The following is a 22,268-nucleotide window of genomic DNA, read 5'->3' as shown; positions in this document are numbered from 1 at the left end:
ACATGGGTTAGGACATCCGATCTGCATTCAGCAAGCAGCAGTAAGCCCAGTTTACAGGTGTATGTGACTGCACTGCTTACTCCATCTACAGATGGCGTTTGGAGTACAGCCCACATTCCCGGTAACAAGGACCCAGCAAAAGCCCTTCTGGCTTCATCAAAGCACTCCAGGTTTTGCTGAGACCCTGCCAGACAAACGTGCAATGTGCATGCACAGGCAGCCATTGCGCATTCACATTACTCAGCAGCACCAGGATGCGGAGCATGCGCCGAGGAGGGGGGACGCTGCAGAACCTCGCCGGTGAGATAAGTTACGCTAAACCAGCGTCATATTCATTAGCATCACTGTGATACTAAACACAATACGCTTCCGGCAATCGTTTTTAAATAGTGCCCTCAGTATATGTGTTATGGGGAAGGATATACTTAGTGTCCAGTGTATAGCACAATACTGTATATAGCAAACAGGTAAACCATTAGGGGCATAATCATTACCCACAGTTCAATTAGCAGTAATTACTCCGTGTCTTATTCCCTGAGGGTGTAAAGTATCAGATCTTGGTGGGGGATACTGGATGTTTATGTAAAATATATGTTATTATTGTAGACATATTATACAACAAGTTAATACAGCGATTTTTAGATCTAGAAGTACAGATGCTAGTGTTAAAGGGATGTAGTTATGTGACCGACGGTCAGGAGACCGGCGGTCACAACACCTCCCCCTACATCCCGCCCCCTCACAATCCTGACAGTTGGTATGCCGACTAAAAGGGACTATTCCCACTCACGAGTGTCCACGAGACCCATAGGGCGGGATCAAATCTTCTATTGTCCACGATCTCCCGTCTAAAGTGATGGGAGATCGCGGGGCGATATTCTAATGACCCCCTTTTCGCGCTGATCGCGCCCATAAGAGACGGGTTTAGCCGCGTAAAGCAGCTAAACCCGACTAAAGACATAGGCGCGATCATGAAAAGTTCCGTTTGGGCATCCAAACGGGTCACTTTTCACGCATTTCAGCTCGCCGTCCATGGGGGGTGGCGAGCTGAAATGCTGATATCGCACCCATCGGCAGTAACATTTGAATACTGCCGGCGGACGCGATTGGCGTGGGAGGGGAGCTGAAAGATTTGAATCTCCCCATAGAGTGGGAATCGCACAACCCCCCCCCCCCCCCCCCCTTCCCCCCCCCCCCCACACACACACACACTACCGCCAGCATTCCGCTGCCAGGATACCAGTGGAGGTATGCTGTCCGGTGGTCTCCTGACTGTCGGTCATGCATACCCAACCCGTGGTAAAGTGTCTATAGTGGATTGCAATGTACATTATATTGATATTTATGCTGTCTTGTGTTATATGTTGTAAAAAAAAGCAACATACTGTAACTTAGATTGCTGAAGGAGTTGCAGCAAAATAATCCTTTACATCTGTTTTGTGTTTTGTTTTATGAATAATGTCATTGTACATACTCTAGTTTATAATGTTATATGACTCATTGTATATAATTGAGAAAATTATACATATGCGGGTTTCGACAATTGTGTCTCTGGAATAGGTGAAAGGAATTCAAGGCTAGGGTGGAGGAATATTGTAGCATATTTGGTTATATACCCTCTACTTTAGTCTATTTCAGCGTTTTTAATCGCTGTACTAGTGTGCTGCGGGCAGTTCTCAAATGTGCTGCAAGAGATGCCAGTCACACCTCACTTTAGATTTTTGTGCCCGGGCAGCACTGGGCTCTTCTTGGTGGCCCAGACGCAGCCCGGATTGTGATCTATGGAGATGCGGCGTGACTTCATATGTTATGCGTGCCACGTCTCCTTCCTCTCCGCCTGCCTAGTGCTGGATGGGTCAGTGTATTTATTTCATTACTGTGGGGAACAATGTGTGTCATTACTGTAGGGGACAATGTGTGTCATTACAGACTGCGGTCAGGTTACCGGCGTTCAGGATCCCGCGGACAGAATGCCAACACCGGGATCCCGAATGCTAAAAATGCCGGAAATTGGAATGCCAACCCACAGGGTCTATACCCACTTGTGGGTGTCCACGTCACCCATAGAGTGGGAATAGAACATGTGGCGAGCGCAGCGAGCCCGCAAGGGGTTTTGTTGCGCTGGTTCCCCTGCCGGCATTCTGCTGCCGGGATCCGGGTGTCGGTATGGTGACCGCCAGGATCCGGGGGCCAGTCACCCGATCCCAACCCGTCATTACTGTGGGGGATAATGTGTGTCATTACTGTGGGGGACAATGTGTGTCATTACTGTGGGGGACAATGTGTGTCATTACTGTGGGGGACAATGTGTGTCATTACTGTGGGGGACAATGTGTGTCATTACTGTGGGGGGCAATGTGTGTCATTACTGTGGGGGACAATGTGTGTCATTACTGTGGGGGACAATGTGTGTCATTACTGTGGGGGACAATGTGTGTCATTACTGTGGGGGATAATGTGTGTCATTACTGTGGGGGGCAATGTGTGTCATTACTGTGGAAGAAGTGTCATTACTGTAGGGGACAATGTGTGTCATTACTGTGGGGGGCAATGTGTGTCATTACTGAGAAAGAAGTGTCATTACTGTAGGGGACAATGTGTGTCATTACTGTGGGGGACAATGTGTATCATTACTGTGGGGGATAATGTGTGTCATTACTGTGGGGGATAATGTGTGTCATTACTGTGGGGGACAATGTGTGTCATTACTGTGGGGGGAAATGTGTGTCATTACTGTGGGGGACAATGTGTGTCATTACTGTAGGGGACAATGTGTGTCATTACTGTGGGGGACAATGTGTGTCATTACTGTGGGGGACAATGTGTGTCATTACTGTGGGGGGCAATGTGTGTCATTACTGTGGGGGGCAATGTGTGTCATTACTGTGGGGGACAATGTGTGTCATTACTGTGGGGGACAATGTGTGTCATTACTGTGGGGGACAATGTGTGTCATTACTGTGGGGGACAATGTGTGTCATTACTGTGGGGGGCAATGTGTGTCATTACTGTGGAAGAAGTGTCATTACTGTAGGGGACAATGTGTGTCATTACTGTGGGGGACAATGTGTGTCATTACTGTGGGGGATAATGTGTGTCATTACTGTGGGGGATAATGTGTGTCATTACTGTGGGGGACAATGTGTGTCATTACTGTGGGGGACAATGTGTGTCATTACTGTGGGGGACAATGTGTGTCATTACTGTGGGGGACAATGTGTGTCATTACTGTGGGGGACAACGTGTGTCATTACTGTGGGGGACAATGTGTGTCATTACTGTGGAAGAAGTGTCATTACTGTAGGGGACAATGTGTGTCATTACTGTGGGGGATAATGTGTGTCATTACTGTGGGGGATAATGTGTGTCATTACTGTCGGGGACAATGTGTGTCATTACTGTGGGGGACAATGTGTGTCATTACTGTGGGGGACAATGTGTGTCATTACTGTGGAAGCAGTGTCATTACTGTGGGGGACAATGTGTGTCATTACTGTGGAAGAAGTGTCATTACTGTAGGGGACAATGTGTGTCATTACTGTGGGGGACAATGTGTGTCATTACTGTGGGGGACAATGTGTGTCATTACTGTGGAAGCAGTGTCATTACTGTGGGGGACAATGTGTGTCATTACTGTGGAAGAAGTGTCATTACTGTAGGGGACAATGTGTGTCATTACTGTGGGGGACAATGTGTGTCATTACTGTGGGGGACAATGTGTGTCATTACTGTGGAAGCAGTGTCATTACTGTGGGGGATAATGTGTGTCATTACTGTGGAGGACAATGTGTGTTATTACTGTGGGGGACAATGTGTGTCATTACTGTGGGGGACAATGTGTGTCATTACTGTGGAAGCAGTGTCATTACTGTGGGGGATAATGTGTGTCATTACTGTGGGGGACAATGTGTGTCATTACTGTGGAGGACAATGTGTGTCATTACTGTGGGGGATAATGTGTGTCATTACTGTGGGGGACAATGTGTGTCATTACTGTGGGGGACAATGTGTGTCATTACTGTGGGGGACAATGTGTGTCATTACTGTGGAAGCAGTGTCATTACTGTGGGGGATAATGTGTGTCATTACTGTGGGGGACAATGTGTGTCATTACTGTGGGGGACAATGTGTGTCATTACTGTGGAAGCAGTGTCATTACTGTGGGGGATAATGTGTGTCATTACTGTGGGGGACAATGTGTGTCATTACTGTGGGGGACAATGTGTGTCATTACTGTGGGGGACAATGTGTGTCATTACTGTGGAAGCAGTGTCATTACTGTGGGGGATAATGTGTGTCATTACTGTGGGGGATAATGTGAGTCATTACTGTGGGGGACAATGTATATAATTACTGTGGGGACAGTATGTTTAATAGCTGTGGGGGAAATGTGTTTTATTACAGTAAGGGGTCCGGAGTATATTTAATATATGTTGATATTTGTTATTATATATTTGATACAAAAAAACCTGATGGTACATTCTTGTTTAGCAATCCGCGAGTTTAGGGGTTAATTCAGACCTGATCGTAGCCGTGCAAAATTTTGCATGGCTACGATCAGCCACCCTGACAGCACAGCGCTAGTCCACCCCGCATGTCTAGCCCTCCCCCCGCCGCACGGGTGCGATAGCATCACAAGGCGGCGATGCTAGCACACCCGGTGAGTAAGTCCCTACCTGCGCAGCATTGCTGCGCTGATAGGTGACTTTTCGCCGCATCCCGGGTCGCAGCGGCTGCGTGTGACATCACGCAGCCGCCGAAGCCCACCCCCCGCACGGTCCGGGCACACCTGCGCCCCCAAAAACAGCGGCCGAACGCCACGGGCCCAACCCCTCCCGCCCAGCGAATCCCTCTGCCTGTCAATCAGGCAGAGGCGATCGCTGGGCTGAGATGCCAATCGTATCTCTGGCATGCACATGCGTACTGCGGTCTCTGCGCATGCTCAATTCAGACCTGATCGCCCGCTGTGCGAATCAGGTCTGAATTAGCCCCTTAAAGAGGTCGGAAATCACTGGTCTATTTGATCAGTGTTCAGGTGACTCTAATCAATCTTCAGTAGCTGCCTGCATACAAAGGACTCTCACCTTTGACATGAAATACACTGAACAATATTATTTGTAGTACTCACTTATGATATTGTTTCTTACATGAATAACGTGTGCTGTTTGCATAGTATCACTTGTCCACCCAGAGTATTTCACAATCCTTTCAGAAATACTGTATATGTCCACACACAGTCACTTTCTGAAGTTTACCCATACAGTCAAGGTTAGAATTCTTTCTTACACAATGTCCTAAGAAACACCTAAATGGAAAATCCACAATGTCGCAATTCCATAATCTCTAGGTTATATATTCCACAAAAGGAGAGGTGCGGGGAGGTCAGTGGCAGGAGTCAGTATGATTTGGTGGTGAATTAGAAATTATTAGAATAATACAAAAATTATATTTATAAGTTATAAATAACTTTTTTTTAAATATTCTAATCATTTTATACTCAAAACTCTGGAGTGTACTGGAGTATGACGGGTGAGGCTCTGACTCCTCTGCCTACCCTGACGGGTGAGGCTCTGACTCCTCTGCCTACCCTGACGGGTGAGGCTCTGACTCCTCTGCCTACCCTGACGGGTGAGGCTCTGACTTCTCTGCCTACCCTGACGGGTGAGGCTCTGACTCCTCTGCCTACCCTGACGGGTGAGGCTCTGACTCCTCTGCCTACCCTGACGGGTGAGGCTCTGACTTCTCTGTCTACCCTGACGGGTGAGGCTCTGACTCCTCTGCCTACCCTGACGGGTGAGGCTCTGACTCCTCTGCCTACCCTGACGGGTGAGGCTCTGACTTCTCTGTCTACCCTGACGGGTGAGGCTCTGACTCCTCTGCCTACCCTGACGGGTGAGGCTCTGACTCCTCTGCCTACCCTGACGGGTGAGGCTCTGACTCCTCTGCCTACCCTGACGGGTGAGGCTCTGACTCCTCTGCCTACCCTGACGGGTGAGGCTCTGACTCCTCTGCCTACCCTGACGGGTGAGGCTCTGACTTCTCTGCCTACCCTGACAGGTGAAGCGCTGACTCCTCTGCCTACCCTGACAGGTGAGGCTCTGACTCCTCTGCCTACCCTGACAGGTGAGGCTCTGACTCCTCTGCCTACCCTGACAGGTGAGGCTCTGACTCCTCTGCCTACCCTGACAGGTGAGGCTCTGACTCCTCTGCCTACCCTGACAGGCAAGGCGCTGACTCCTCTGCCTACCCTGACCGCACGTCAATCACTTCTCCATGACATCCTCATTGCAAGCGAGATCACAGCAGCACCTTGGTGTATGCGCATTGCGCAATCCTCTGATGATCACTCGGTCGCGTGAACGCATGAATTAGGCACAATGCCAGGCTCGAAAAGAAACAATTTTGCATAGACAGAGGATTATAACCGCGGTCACCCACCAGCTGCGTTCCTCTATGCTGGTCTCAAAAATGGTTGACAAATATTTTGTCATGTTTTTCAACAATTTTAGGGTTAGCGTTGTGGGTAATGGGTTAGGGATAAGGTTAGGATTAGGTTTAGGGATAGGGTTAGGGTTAGGTTTAGGGTTAAGATTAGGTTTAAGGTTAGGATTAGGTTTAGGGTTAGGCTGCCATAGGGGATGGTTAGAGTTAGGCACCAAGGGGGTAGTTATGGTTAGGCAATAGTGGGAGAGTTAGGGTTAATTTGGGCTAAAATAAAAAAATAAAAATGTGTCAACCATTTTTGTGTCGACCATTTCCATGTTGACCTATTGAACCTGTCAACCTGTCATACCTGCCTATCTAATGCATGGCGACATTTTGACTGTCGACCTTTTAATCCACACCCCACTGCATCACCAGTCTCCACAGTATTATGTGTGTAGAGGCCTAGTGATTGCAGTTCACCAGCAGATGATCATACAAGGCCCCCACTTTGGTGTTATGGGAGCTGAGTGGGGGCATCAGGTGGTGCGGGGACGTTGTACTCTGTACCTCAGCTATCAGTTTTGTAAAACAGTCCTACAGGGAGACACATAGGAAAACTGGTATTGATGATATTAACAAATCAGATAAAAAGAAAGAAACAGAGAATTTGAGAGCAGATAAGAACCATTTGGGCCATCTAGTCTGCCATGTACCCACACACACTTACACACTAGGGTTCATTTTTGTCAGGAGCCAAATAACCTACAGTACCAGTATATTTTTGGACTGTGGGAGGCAACTGGAGTACTAGGGGGAAACTCACGTAAGCACAGGGAGAATATACAAACTCCATTATCTCCCGCATTGGTTATTGCAATAGTCTTCTTACAGGTCTTACTAAAAAGAGACTCTCACCATTACAATCCATTCTGAATGCAGCTGTGAGGCTAATCTTCCTTGCTAGATGTTCATAGTCTGCAGAGCCACTATGTCAGTCCCTCCATTGGTTACCTGTATTAAGGGGTGTATCTAGGGGTCTGAGCACCCCTGCAAAGTAAGGAACAGGCACCCCCCGCCTCCCCACCCAGGGACACAGAGGGTTGGTTACAGATAGGCTGAGGTCTGGGACACAGAGAGAAAATTACAGGGAGGGTGCGGGCAGGGACACTGAGAGGGAATTACAGGGAGGGTGTGGGTAGGGACTATGAAGGGGGAGGAGTTACAGGGAGAGTGCAGGCAGGGACACTGAGGGGCAATTACATGGAGGGTGCGGGCAGGGACACTGAGAGGGAATTACAGTGAGGGTGTTGGTAGGGACAATAAAGGGGGAGGAGTTACAAGGAGGGTGCAGGCAGGGACACTGAGGGGCAATTACATGGAGGGTGCGGGCAGGGACACTGAGAGAGAATTACAGGAGTGTGTGGGCCGGGACACTGAGGGGGAATTACGGGGAGGGTACGGGCAGGGACACTGAGAGAGAATTACAGGAGTGTGTGGGCAGGGACACTGAGGGGGAATAACAGGGAAGGTACAGGCAGGGACACTGAGAGGGAATAACAGGGAGGGTGTGGGTAGGGACAATAAAGGGGGAGGAGTTACAGGGAGGGTGCGGGCAGGGACACTGAGGGGCAATTACAGGGAGGGTGCGGGCAGGGACACTGAGGGAATTACAGGGAGGGTGTGGGTAGGGACAATGAAGGGGGAGGAGTTACAGGGATGGTGCAGGCAGGGACACTGAGGGGCAATTACAGGGAGGGTGCGGGCAGGGACACTGAGAGAGAATTACAGTAGTGTGTGGGCCGGGGCACTGTGGGGCGAGTCACAGGGAGACTGAGTTCAGGGACACTGAGGGGGAATTACAGAAAGGCTAAAGTCAGGGACAGTGAGGGGGAATAACGGGGAGGGTACGGGCAGGGACACTGAGATGGAATTACAGGGAGGGTGTGGGTAGGGACAATGAAGGGGGACGAGTTACTGGGAGGGAGCAGGCAGGGACACTGAGGGGCAATTACACGGAGGGTGCGGGCAGGGACACTGAGAGAGAATTACAGGAGTGTGTGGGCCGGGACACTGAGGGGGGAGTCACAGGGAGGCTGAGTTCAGGGACACTGAGGGGGAATTACAGGGAGGCTAAGGGGTGGAAGGGGTGCCGCGAGGCCAGGCCCCTGTGACTCACAGCATGCCCCTGTGACCAGTAACCATGCCATCTTTTCGGGCAGTCAAGCGGGCCCCTCAATCACATACCATGGCTCTATAACATCCACATCCCATCCCTGTTGTGTCATATAATGAGTCAGAGCATTGTCGCTTCGGGTGTAGTATGTTATGCTGGCAATCAGGATCCTGGTGCCCAACACACCGGCGCCTGGATCCTGACTGCCGGCATGCTGGCAGCGGGGTGAGTGCAAATGAGCCCCTGGCGGGCTCACTGCGCTCGCCATACTGCAGGCACAGTGGCGTGCTACGCGCACCACGCTATTTATTCTCCCTCCAGCGGGGTCGTGAACCCCCCAAGAGGGAGAATAGTTGTCGGTATGCCAGCTGTCAGGATTCCGGCGCTGTTATACTGAGCGCCGGGATCCCAACAGCCGGCATATCAAATACCATCCGTCTTTTCATGTGTAGAGTCTTTAGTGAGTCATTTTCGTTTCTATACTTCTATACCTGTTCCCTCTTCATGTATAGAAACATAGAAACATAGAATTTGACGGCAGTTAAGAATAAGAACCACTTGGCCCATCTAGTCTGCCCATTTTTTTTTATCCTTTAGGTAATCTCAACCCTTTTTGAACCTTAATTCTTTGTAAGGATATTCATATGCCTGTCCCAAGCATGTTTAAATTGCTCTACAGTCTTAGCCTCTACCACCTCTGATGGGAGGCTATTCCACTTATCCACTACCCTTTCTGTGAAATCATTTTTCCTTAAATTTCCCCTGAACCTGCCTCCCTCCAGTTTCAGTGTATGTCCTCGAGTTCTAATACTTCTCTTCCTTTGAAGAATGTTTCCCTCCTGAACTTTGTTAAAACCTTTGGTATATTTGAAAGTTTCTATCATGTCTCCCCTTTCCCTTCTCTCCTCCATACTATACATGTTAAGATCTTTTAGCCTTTCCGGGTAAGTTTTGTGATGTAGGCCATGCACCATTTTAGTTGCCCTTCTTTGTACACTCTCTAATGTATTTATATCCTTCTGGAGATAGGGTCTCCAGAACTGGACACAGTATTCCAGATTGGGCCGTACCAATGACCTATACAGTGGCATTATCACTTCTCTTTTCCTGCTACTGATTCCTCTCCCTATGCAACCAAGCATCTGACTTGCCTTTCTCATTGCTTTGCTGCATTGCTTTCCTGCCTTCAAGTCACTTGAAATAGTTACTCCTAAATCCCTTTCCTCCTCAGTAGTTTCCATTATAGTACCCTTGATACTATATTTAGCCTTTTGGTTTTTGAGACCCAAGTGCATAATTTTGCATTTTTTAGCATTAAACTGTAGTTGCCATGTTCTTGACCATTTTTCAAGCCTAGCTAGGTCATCAATCATTTGTTTTACCCCTCCTGGTGTGTCTACCCTGTTGCATATCTTTGTATCATCTGCAAAAAGGCATACCTTCCCTTCAATACCATTTGCAATGTCACCAACAAAGATATTAAAGAGAACTGGTCCGAGTTCAGATCCCTGGGGTACTCCACTGGTAACATTTCCCTCCATAGATTGCACTCCATTGACTACAACTATCTGTTTCCTATCCTGCAACCAGGTTCAAATCCATTTAACTATTTTATAATCCACCCCCACACTTTCAAGTTTATTTAGCAGTCTGCGATGTGGGACAGTGTCAAATGCCTTACTAAAGTCTAGCTATGCTACATCTACAGCTCCCCCTTTATCTATTATTTTCATCACAGAGTCAAAAAAGTCAATAAGATTTGGTTGGCATGATCTCCCACCAGTAAATCCATGCTGTTTTGGATCCTGTAAGTTGTTTGATTTAAGATATTCCACAACTCTTTCTTTTAGTAGTTTTTCCATTACTTTCCCTACTACTGATGTAAGGCTTACTGGTCTGTAGTTACTTGCTTCTTCCTTGCTTCCACTTTTGTACAGTGGAACTACATTTGCTCTTTTCCAGTCCTCTGGAATGGCACCTGTATTTAGTGACTGGTTAAATAATCCTGTTAATGGTGCCACCAGCACATCTTTTAGCTCTTTTAGTATCCTTGGATGTATCCCTTCTGGCCCCATTGATTTATCCACTTTTAGTTTTGAAAGTTCAGTTAGGACCTGCTCCTCTGTAAATGTACTTTCATCTACCTTATTTTTATGAATGTCCTTGCAACATAACTGGGGCCCCTTCCCTTCTCCTTCTGTAGTAAATACTGAGCAAAAATAATTATTTAGGTGATCTGCTATAGTGTCACAGGCATGTTTACACTAGCGGAAGGAAAACAGGTTGGTCGTCATTTTGTTTTATAATTAATGGACTGCAAGAAACAGTTCATCTGCGAAATGTCAATGAGCATTGAGAAATTCACGTACATAAATCCCTCTGCAAAGGGTCATTTGCAATAGTTTCCCAAGAACAAGTGTATTATGGAGTCATTCCGACCCGTTCGCACGCAGCGGTTTATCGCTGCGATGTGAATGGGTGCGGAATGCGCATGCGTGATGGGCGCAGTGCGCTTGCGTGACATTGCTGTCGCCGGGTTACGTCGGGACTTGCAAAGGAAGCAGTCGCAGGGCCGAGCGCTAAGAAGATTGACAGGAAGGGGGCGTGCCAGGGCGGATCCGGACCGTTTGAAGACATTTTCGGGGAGTCGTGAGTAAAACGCAGGCGTGTCCAGCAGAACGGAGGGCGGAGGAGTGACGTCAAAGCCGGGCCCATAATCGCTGGATCCATCGCACAGGGTAAGTATGTCCAGGGCTGGTCTTGTTCTGCTTTAAAATTTTTTAGCTTAGCAGGGCTGCACAAGCGATCGCAGCCCTGCTAAGCTAATATACACTCCCCCATAGGCGTGGAATATTGATCGCAGCAGCAGCAAAAATCGCTGGCTGCGATCATCTTGGAATGACCCCCTTAATGTATTGTAACCTTCATTAGAAAGGGCTAAAAGTAATGTTTATTTACAAAATAGATAAATAGACAGAGCGTGATATGCTGTTGATGGGCCTAATTCAGGGTTGATCGCAAAAGCAAAATCTTTCTCAGATTTCATGTTTATTTGTTGTGAGAAGGGATAGAGATGGACTACAAATACCAGTGGGTTCAGTGGTGTAGCCGGGATCCGGTCTGAAGATCGACAGTATCTAGGTCGACAATGTTTAGGTCGACCACTATAGGTCGACAGTCACTAGGTCGACATGGATGGAAGGTCGACAGGGTTTCTAGGTCGACATGTGCTGGGTCGACAGGTCTAAAGGTCGACATGAGTTTTTCAAAAAAAAATTCTTTTTTTGCATTTTTTCATACTTAACGATCCACGTGGACTACGATTGGAACGGTAAAGTGTGCCGAGCGAAGCGGTAGTGGAGCGAAGGCACCATGCCCGAAGCATGCGAGGGGACGCGGTGCACTAATTTGGGATCCCGGTCACTCTACGAAGAAAACGACACCCAAAAAAAAATAATTCCTCATGTCGACCTTTAGACCTGTCGACCTAGCACATGTCGACCTAGAAACCCTGTCGACCTTCCATCCATGTCGACCTAGTGACTGTCGACCTATAGTGGTCGACCTAAACATTGTCGACCTAGATACTGTCGATTTGATGAACCACACCCGGTGTAGCCTGGGGGGTGCAAGGGGAATGGCTACTCCCCTCAATGGCAAGTGACACTTACTGAACCCCTATGCCAGTTAGTAGTGCGCTACATTTACTGCAAGTTACTTACCGACCATTGGTACAGTACCTGTTCAGCATTCTAATCCCGAGCTCCGGTCACAGACTGGAAGAGCTGCATCATCAGAGGACTGGATGGGGCTGCGGAGAGGGCTGGATTAAGGTGTGGGGGATCCCCGGGCAATAAACTTGTGTTGGCTCCTATAAACAGAATTATGAAAGCATATATATATATATATATATATATATATAGTGGCAGGAGAGGTACTTGGCCACCTGTAAGCTACACACAGGGTCCTGGGGGTAGATGGGAAGTGTGGATGGACCGGGTTCCCATCCATTTGGCCCAGACCAGGTCTTATAGGCTTCTTATCCCAAGAAGCTGCTTCATCAGACAGCACCTGGCTGCTGGGTTTAAAGCAGAGTCTCTCCCATGAGTCAGGGCTCCTGAAGGCAGTTAGTGTCCAGGTGATAGGCCTGCTAGGGACAGTGGGATCTGGAGGGCTGGGCCACTAGTGTCAGGGTGTCGGGACCTGAAGGGTTCCTTATTATGTAAGAGGGAGTGAGGCAGGGCCTAACCTCCCTGGTAGTTAATACTAAAGACAGTGATCTTTGTTTATGTGTATCTTTGTTTTTGAGCTACCTGAATAAAAGGTATTAGTTGTTTTTGCAAAAGCCTGGAGTCGGCCGCTGGTGAAATTTTTGTAGCAGAGCACATTCTAGCAGCTGATAATTTATGACTGAATTTCTTTTCCAAGCTTATTTTACCTGTGCCTGCAAAAATGCCCAGTGTTTGCATCTTAAAGCAAGAACAAAAGACTTTAGCTTGCTATTCATTATACCACACTGTGAAATATATCAATATATACAAATAAAATACAGCAGTTGGGAACTGTTTCCCACACCTCCTCCAGTAATACTGAGTGGACACACTGAAAGTCAGAGCCCCGCTGCCAATCAGTGACTGGAGTCTTTTTATTTATTTTATTTTTTCCTTTAATGTATTTTTTACAATCGTTTATCCAGCATTGCCAATGACTGTTACATTTAAAATAAATAAATACTGTTTTTTAAGAGTGAGTAGAGGTCGCCAAGGAGCACAGATCGACCTAATCGCTGCTGTGCATTTTCGCTCAGCGGGCAATCAGATCCAAACTGCACATGTACTGCGCCTTCGCGTTGCGTGGCTGCAACGGGCATCGGCGCCCTGAGACGGGATGGTGAGAAGGATCCATTCGCACGTGCAGGAAGAGGCTGTTTGTTTATAGGTAGTGTCCGGAAAAACGCAGGCGGGATCAAGCGTTTTCAGGGAGGGTGTCTGACGTCAGCTCTGGTCCCGAACAGCCTGTTCTCATTGCACTGGAGGAGTAAGTGCTGGGCTGCGCAGAGACTGCATAAAATCAGTGTGTGCAGCTCTGCTACACATGGGATCACACACTTGCACAGTGAAAATACCCTCCCCCTGTAGGCGGCGACTATCTGATCGCAGCAGTGCAAAAATCGCTGCCCAGCGATCAGATCTGAATGACCCTGTAGTGTTCTCTGGGTAGATACATGCAAGCCTTGCAGACCAGATGGAAGCTCCAAATGTACAACTAATAATGACACTCAGCATTTTGTTGATTAGGATGATGCCCCCAATGATAAATGGGGAGCGCAAATGGTCAATATCACTTAATATTTAAAAGCGTTTCAAGGGCAGCTTACAAATCAGCCACAACTATGTCCACCGACCATCATGGATATCACATATTACAGAAAGAACTACATACTGGGGAAAAAGTGCAGCAGCATACGGTACCTCTTAGGACACTCTCCTTGATTAAGCAATTACCAAAAAGGATACATTTAAACTATTCATAGCAGGGATTGTTGGCATGTGCAGAACTGAAATGGCCAGCGTCCAGTTGCTATACCCGCTTTACATACAGGATTGTTACCAGCATACATCCGTTACCCCATAAATCTGTTTGGGTTATTTCACAATAGATATGTATTCACTAGGTGCTTCATCGCGCCCTACGGGCGCTCTTCACACCGTCGCAAGGGGCTACGCCCCCTTAACCCTTGCATGCCTTTCTTGGATTCAATATTTGTATTATATGGAGTATTACCTGCATTCCTTTGTTAGTGGTTAAATATTGCACAATGAAAGTGCGTGCGATGGTGAAGGAGGCGTAGCCCCTTGCGACGGCGTGAACAGCACCTGCAGGGCATGATGTACTAAATGTAGCGGGTGCGGGGGGGACTGCGGATGGGGGAGGGTGTCTGTAGATGTGGAGGGGGGGCGGAAGCGGGGGAGGGGCCCGGATGGGGAAGGGTCGGGAGGTGCTGCGGATGGGGGAGGGGCAGAGGAGTGGGGGCTGCAGATGGGGGAGGGGTCCGGAGGCACTGCAGGTGGGGGAGGGGCAGGGGTGCCACGGGTTTGAGAGGGGCAGGTGCGGGGATGTTGCGGATGAGTGAAGGGTTCCGGAGGTGCTGTGGGATGGGAAGGGGCGGGGGTGCCGGGGGTGGGGTAGGGGGTCCGGAGGCACCATGGGTGGGGGAGGAGCAGGTACAAGTGGTGCGGCGGATGGGGAAGGGGGTCTCGAGGCGCTGCAGGTGGTGGAGGGGCAGGTGTGGGGGTGCTGTGGGTGGGGGAGGGGTGGGTGAGGGGGGGGACCATGGTTTGAGGAGGGTGTCTGCAGATGCTGCGGGTGGAGGGGGGCTGGTGTGGGGGGAGACATATATGGGGGGTGGATGGTGGAGGGGGCCTGGAGGTGCTGTGGGTTGTGGAGGGGCGGGGGAGTGGGAGCCGCAGGTGGTGTAGGGGGTCTGGAGGCACAGCGTGTGGGGGAGGGGAAGGAACGGAGGTGTGGTGTATTGAGGAGGGGTCTGGAGGCGCTGCGGGTACTGTACCTGCCAAAAAGGTAGTTGAAGGGTATGCAGTAACAGGGCCAGGACAGGGGTGACAGGGTCAGGACAGGGGTGACGGGGCCAGGACAGGGGTGACGGGACCAGGACAGAAATGATAGGGACAGGATAGGGGTGACATGGCCAGGGTAGGGGCGGCATGACCAGGACAGGGGTGACAGGGCCAGAGTAGGGGCGGCAGGACCAGGACAGGGGTGACATGGCCAGGGTAGGGGCGGCAGGACCAGGACAGGGGTGACAGGGCCAGCATAAGGGTGAAAGGGCCAGGATACGGGTGACAGGGCAAGGCCAGGGGTGACAGGGACATGACAGAACACAGGGCACGGGAGAGATTGGTATTAGGGACAGAACAGTGGTGACAGACAGATGTGTATTACTGGAGTCACTGCTGCTGGCTGCTGCTGTTCCACTCCAACCTGTTGGGATCTGCTGCTGGTGGAGACTTGGCATGGCTGACTCTCTCAGGCTGGAGTCCTGCTTCCTCTGCCCGTCCGCATCCCTCCCCCCCTCCTCAGTCACACACCGCGGACCTCGCGCAGCTGCCGGGCACTGTGGTAAGGGGAGACTGGGAGTGACTGGTTAGCCCCCAGGAGACGCTGCGGCTGGAGGGAGGAAGGGGTCATAGCATGCACGCGGCGTGGACCTCGCGGCTGCCGGGCACTGTGGTAAGGGGAGACTGGGAGTGACTGGTTAGCTCCCAGGAGATGCTGCGGCTGGAGGGAGGAGGGGGTCGGAGCATGCACGCGGCGCGGACCTCGCGGCTGCCGGGCACTGTGGAAAGGGGAGACTGGGAGTGACTGGTTAGCTCCCAGGAGACGCTGCGGCTGGAGGGAGGAGGGGGTCAGACCCTGCAAACAGCACGGACTTCTGCAGCGCTATCCGCCGGCTAAAGTGTGTGAAGGAGCTGGGCGCACCTCACTGCGGGCGGCAGCGCTGCAGTTAGCGGTGGGGTTGCCGGGGCTGGAGATAACAGAGGCAGTACGGAACCTGCACAGCGGCAGGTGCCCCACAAAACTGCAGCTAAGAAGTGTGGAGTGTGCCAGAAAGTGACGCTCCTCCGTGCCAGAGAGACCCTGCTGAGTTTGCTGATGTGGGGGGTCAAGTACACAGTGAGCCGGTGCCCGTCTGTCTGTACAGCATGCCCCCTCACACCCCCCCATACCTCCCCACTGTCCCGATTTTCGCGGGACAGTCCCATTTTTTGGAGTCTGTCCCGCTGTCCCACCCGTGGGCCGCAGTGTCCCCCGGTGGGGGACGGGGGGGGGGGAGGGGGGGCAGTTGGGAAGCTCCTGAACTCGCTGTTCTGCTTAGCAGAGCAGCGGTGAATAGATGCGCACAGCGTCTATTTAGTGGAGACGGGAGGAGAGGGGGCATCAGGGGGTACGGATTAAGGGGGGGTTCTGGCAGCAGAGCTGGATTAAGGGGGGGGCAGGGGGTACGTACCGTGGGCCTCACAGTTTTAGGGGCCTCCCCAGCTGGAGTAGCTCTGTCCCAGCTCAGAAGCTCCCCCCCCCCCCCCCCCCCCCCGTCCTGCCAGCAACAACGGCAGCATTGTGCTACAGTCAGCACACGCTGCTGCGTGTTGGCAGGTCTGTGGTGTTGCAGGGAGGCAGCAGTCTCCCTGCTTTCTTCTGCCTGTGCGGGTGTGTAGGGGGGAGCGACCACCTCCTCTGGATTTACCCCTAGCTGAGAGGCCAAAATCCCCTAAAAAAAACAAATCTCTGGAATTTGCATAAGGGGGCGTGGCCACGCAGGCACGATTAGGCCACGCCCCCAAACCCACAGCAGGCACAGCAATGAGATAGGGCCCCCCTGTTTCAAGTGCCCTGGCCCCCCCCGGACTCATAATCCGCCCCTGGGGGCATGCCAGCAGCTCACAAAGCGCTGGGCATGACCCCTCACTGACGAAAACTGGGACCCTCCCGTGAAGCCACGCCCCTTTTCGTTGACCACGCCCCCTTTCGTCGCCTGTGTGTCCCTCCTTCTCCCTGAAGAAAGCTGTGAGGTATGCACCCCTACCTGTGCCATGCCCGTACCATCTGCTTCTGCTCCTAGTCTCCTATAGATTTGCCCAGATCTGTGACTCATTTGACTAACTCCGCCCAGTGTTGTGACTCCGCCCAGCGTTAGCAAATGAGTCACAAAGTCACAGATCTGGGCTATTATATAGGAGATGTGAGTCATGCCAGTGTGGTTATACAGTGTCCCTTTCTCAGGGGCATAACTATAGTGGATGCAGGAGGTACTGTTGTTATAGGGCTTGGAGATGTAGGGGGCCACCTCTCCTTTGTTGCTGGTCACAGGCAGATTTCAGCTAACTGCATTAGACCGCAGTGAATATAGACATCAGAAGCTGATGATTAGCAACCATCGATGTTTACAATATAATGGAAGTACTTTTTCCATCTAATAGCAGGTTTCAGATGGTTACCAGCCATCAGATGCTGCTTTTGATGACATCCGATATCTAACTGCAAGAATTCAGCTGTGTACACCTGGAATTGGTGTCTGTCCACAGCTCAGCTTCAGTGCGCCTGCCCTAAGATCTGGCTACTTCTGTGCATGTGCACAGAACAACCATCAATGGTTAGAACATCTCATGGATATGATGTTCATGTACTGATGTCAGATGCCCAGCAGCCATTCTATGCCTGGCTTCCGATGTCCATGCCTACACCCCAGCACCTTCCATAGGGTCACATGCATGCTACTTTCCTTCCCTTAAAGAGATAGACGCATGTGACTGTGACATCACACTAGCACTACATTCAAGTCTATTTAAGGCTCTCTCTGAGCACTACACAGAGCCAGATTATTAGGTCACCTGAACTGTTCCAGCCTTGTATTGTTGTGCGCTTCCGGTCAACCACACCCAGCTACTGTACCTCCTTAATCTGTACCTATGGCAGCACCCCTGACCCAGGCTTCTCTCATTGTACTGCACCTTTGCTAATGACCCTGGTCTCGGAACCGCTGACTACACTTTTGCTTGCTGATTCTATACACGTTGATATCTTACACAAACATTATCACGCCCAGCAGACAATTAGAGGGCTAGGAGATGTTGACTACTGGCGGTGAAGTCCATTATACCTTGCTGTAGTTCTTGGAGTAAACCGGGGGGGTCCATTAGACTCCATGCCTCAACATTGTCAGCACAAATCCTGGACTGACTGGATTCTATTCACCCTGAGATGCAATAGTTACACTGAATTGAACACAGAAAGGTAGAATCTACAAACTACTCACTGCAATACTAGTATATTCAATATACAGTAGTGTATCGAACACCAGAATATGGCAAGTCCTTTTCTACCTGCTCACTGTCTAGCCGATTCAGTAGGAAGATGCAATCAGCCGAAGTCGGACAAGCATAAGCACACCCATGTAAACTAGTGGCACTGTGGCATCCCCGGTTTTGTAGCTCTCGGGCACTCCCGGAGATGCTGGGATGCCCCCAGAGACTTCCTCCCATTGTGTAGATGCTGTGTGCATCTATATACTGTACCTGCTGCTCGCCCAGAATACACCGCTGCTTGCAGAGCAGAGCAGTTGTGTGTGATCGGCCCAGGAAAACAGGATGATCCCGCCCAAAGCGAGACAGTTGGGAGGTATGGTATATGTATCACACAAAAAAAAAAAATTATTACCGCCACTACACTCAAGATATAGATTTAATAGAAACATTTATCTGTGTAGCTTGGGGATTGGACATTTTTTAAATGTGAAATTGTCAAATTTACTTCCTGTTTGGTTATTTTGTTCCCGAGTCTAAAATTACCAACAGTACTTCAGTGAGACGCAATAAGCACATTTATTTTCCAAAAGTTTGTCTTGAATACTTTGTCAAGTTAACGTTCTAATATACTGTTATTTACATAGAGAGAAACCTATGAAGATTCTCAGGACATACTTATCTCTATTATTGAGCTTATCTCCTATATATTTGCCTTAGTCTGTGACTCTGTGCCCGTAACGCTGGGCGGAGTCACAGGCACAGATCTGGGCGGCTGGATGCAGGGCAGGAACAGTCCCCTCCCTCTGGGACCGCTGCCCGTCTCCCCCCAGCCGCCCCCACACTATGCCCGCCCCGCTCCTCCTGCTCCGCACCGTGCTGCTCCGGGCTCTGGGCAGTAGAGCGGCCGCGTCCGGCGTTCGGCAGCTCAGGAAGGGGGCTCGCTGGGCCGGGTCCCGCCTCTCCATCCTGCTTCAGCGGCTCTGGGACTGGCTGACATCCGAGGAGTTCCGGCAATCTGTGCTGAGCTGCGTGCTGTGCGTGATGCACCTGGCCCGAAAGGTGGGTGCTCTGATCCGGGACACTGCTGGGGATTTGGGAGACAGTCATATGTGATACACAGGGACTGGGAGACAGTCATGTGAGACAGGGACTGGGAGACTGTAAGAGACCGGGAGACATCTGTGAGATAGTCATATGTGATACACAGGGACTGGGAGACAGTCATGTGAGACAGGGACTGGGAGACTGTAAGAGACTGGGAGACATCTGTGAGATAGTCATATGTGATACACAGGGACTAGGAGACAGTAAGGGACCAGGAGACAGTTATATGTGATACACAGGGACTGGGAGCCAGTTATGTGAGACAGGGACTGGGAGACTGTAAGAGACCGGGAGACATCTGTGAGATAGTCATCTCCTATATATTAGCCTTAGTCTGTGACTCTGTGCTGGCCGTAACGCTGGGCGGAGTCACAGGCACAGATCTGGGCGGCTGGATGCAAGGCAGGAACAGTCCCCTCCCTCTGTCCACCCATCCCCGCCCAGTCCCCTCCCCATCTCCGCCCCTTCCCCTCTCTCCCCCTTCCCCGTACACTCCCTGCTGCACCTGGTGGTGACACTGCAGCCGAGGACTGTAAGCGGCGCTCTCAACGCTGCCTGCCGCACAGTGTGGAGGAGAACCAACGCTGACAGCCGCACCCGCGGCACACACCACCCAACACCTCCACCCGCCACACACGGCCCACGCCAACCACAGAATCCACCCCACCCAACCACGGCACACGGCCCGCGGCATCCCGCACCCTCCCACCCGCGGCATCCACCCAACCCGCGGCACTCCCGCCCCCCTCCCCCACCCGTGGCACGCACCCCTCCCCCACCCGCGACACGCACCCCTCCCCCACCCGCGGCACGCACCCCTCCCCCCACCCGCGGCACGCACCCCTCCCCCACCCGCGACACCCCGCGTCACGCACCCCTCCCCCACCCGCGGCACGCACCCATCCCTTCCTAAACCCGCAACACGCACCCCTCCCCCACCCGCGCCACGCACCCTCCCCCACCCGCGTCACGCACCCCTCCCCCACCCGCGGCACCCCTCCCCCACCGGCGCCATTCTCACCCCCTCCCCCACCCCCCGCACACACCCCTCCCACCCCCTCCCCCACCCGCGGCATTCCCGCCCCCTCCCCCACCCGCAGCACCCCACCCGCAGCACACACCCCTCCCCCACCCGCTGCACTCCCGCCCCCTCCCCCACCCGTAACACCAACACCCCGCAAAACCCCATGCCCCTCCCCCACCCGCACCACCCCTATACCAACCTCTCCCCCCGCTACACCCTCCACCCCACCCACCCCTCCCCCACCCGCAGCACCCCCCCCACCTCCCCCACCCCACACCTACCTCTACCTACCCCCCCTGCACCCTCCACCCCACCCACAGCATCCACCACATCCGCACCCCCCGCCCCTCCCCCACCCACAGCACCCACCTCATTCGCCCCCCACCCGCGGCACACACCCCTCCCCCACCCACGGCACTCCCGCCGCCTCCCGTAACACCCACAACCAGCAAAAGCCACCGGCCCAACCCCAAAAAACCCCGCACCACCCCCATACCCACCTCTCCCCCCTGCAACCCACCACCCTCCCCGCGGCATCCACCACATACGCCCCCCACCCGTGCCATACGCCCCTCCCCCACCTAAACACCCACGGCACCCACAGCATCCTTCACATCCGCCCCCCTCCCGCGGCACACGTCCCTTCCCCACCCCCGGCACTCCTGCCCCTTCCCCCACCCATAGCACCCCACACCCTCACCTCCACCACCCGCAGCACTCCCTTCCCCAACCGCAACACCCCTTCCCCACCCGTGGTACCCACAGCACCCACCGGTATTTTGTTTTGTAACACCTTGCCTCTCTTTATCCTCTCCCTACCACCCTGCCTCTCCCAATCCTTTACCCATTGCACAGCGTTTCTGTACATTCCCTCCCCCCCCCCCTTCCCCCCTATGCCTCTCTCTTTTCTGTATGCCCTCTATATTGCCCTGCATTTCTGCATCTGTTCTCTACTGGCCTGCGTATGTTCAAAGGAGTGCAGGGGTTAACGGGGCGTAGCCACAAACGATGGTGTGAAGAGCGCCCATAGGGCGTGATGAATCGCCTAGTCATATATATATATATATATATATATATATACTAGGCGATTCATCGCGCCCTACGGGCGCTCTTCACACCGTCGTTAGGGGCTTCGCCCCGTTAACCTCTGCACGGCTTTGCCGCGGGTGGGGGAGGAGGCAGTTAGCCGGGGTCATGCGATTGGGGGTTGGTGGGTGTGAGGGTGCTATGGTTGCAGGGGCGGGTGGGGGTGGTGCTGCAGGTGTGGGAGGGGTGGGGGTGCGGGAGCAGGGGTGCTGTGCGTAGTGGAGGGTCAGGGTGCCATGGGTGGGGAGTTGGGAGCAGGGGTGATGTGGGTTTGGGAGGGCTGTGGGAGAAGCTGGTGTGGGAGTGCCGTGGGTAGGGGAGGGGGGGGGGGTTCTGGGCGTGGGGGCGTTGTGCCATTGTGGGGGACAGGTGTGGGGGGGCAGTGGTGGTGCGGATGGGGGGTGGAAGGTGGCTGCGGGGGTTCTGAGGGTTGGGGTTGTGGCGTGGGTGGGGGGAGGGGGTGCAGGAGCAGGGGTGTGGCGGATGGGAGAGGGGTGGGTGCAGGAGGGGCAGATGCGGTGGTGGTGCGGGTGGAGTGGAGGATGCAGGGGTGTAGCGGGGGAGAGGTGGGTATGGGGGTGGAGTAGGGGGGTGACACGGGTGGGGGAGGGGGCGGTTTGCCGGTGTGGTGGGT

At 52.2% G+C, this 22,268-nt stretch overlaps 1 protein-coding gene across 2 annotated transcripts in view; it reads left to right on the top strand.

Moving 5' to 3' along the window:
• The first annotated feature begins 137 nt into the window (after positions 1 to 137).
• The window catches only part of LOC134965904 (protein RoBo-1-like), a 76,017-nt gene continuing 53,886 nt past the window's right edge, over positions 138 to 22,268 (top strand). For both annotated transcript variants that reach the window (XM_063942302.1, XM_063942301.1), the window contains exon 1: positions 138 to 300. In XM_063942302.1, the coding sequence (XP_063798372.1) occupies positions 255 to 300 (46 nt within the window). In that variant the 5' untranslated portion in view covers positions 138 to 254. The remainder of the gene's footprint in view (positions 301 to 22,268) is intronic.

Source organism: Pseudophryne corroboree, chromosome 10 (assembly GCF_028390025.1).
Source record: "Pseudophryne corroboree isolate aPseCor3 chromosome 10, aPseCor3.hap2, whole genome shotgun sequence".
In the NCBI taxonomy this organism is placed as follows: Eukaryota; Metazoa; Chordata; class Amphibia; order Anura; family Myobatrachidae; genus Pseudophryne; species Pseudophryne corroboree.
Note: the sequence above shows the minus strand (reverse complement) of the source record. Positions and strands in the feature narration are given on the sequence as shown.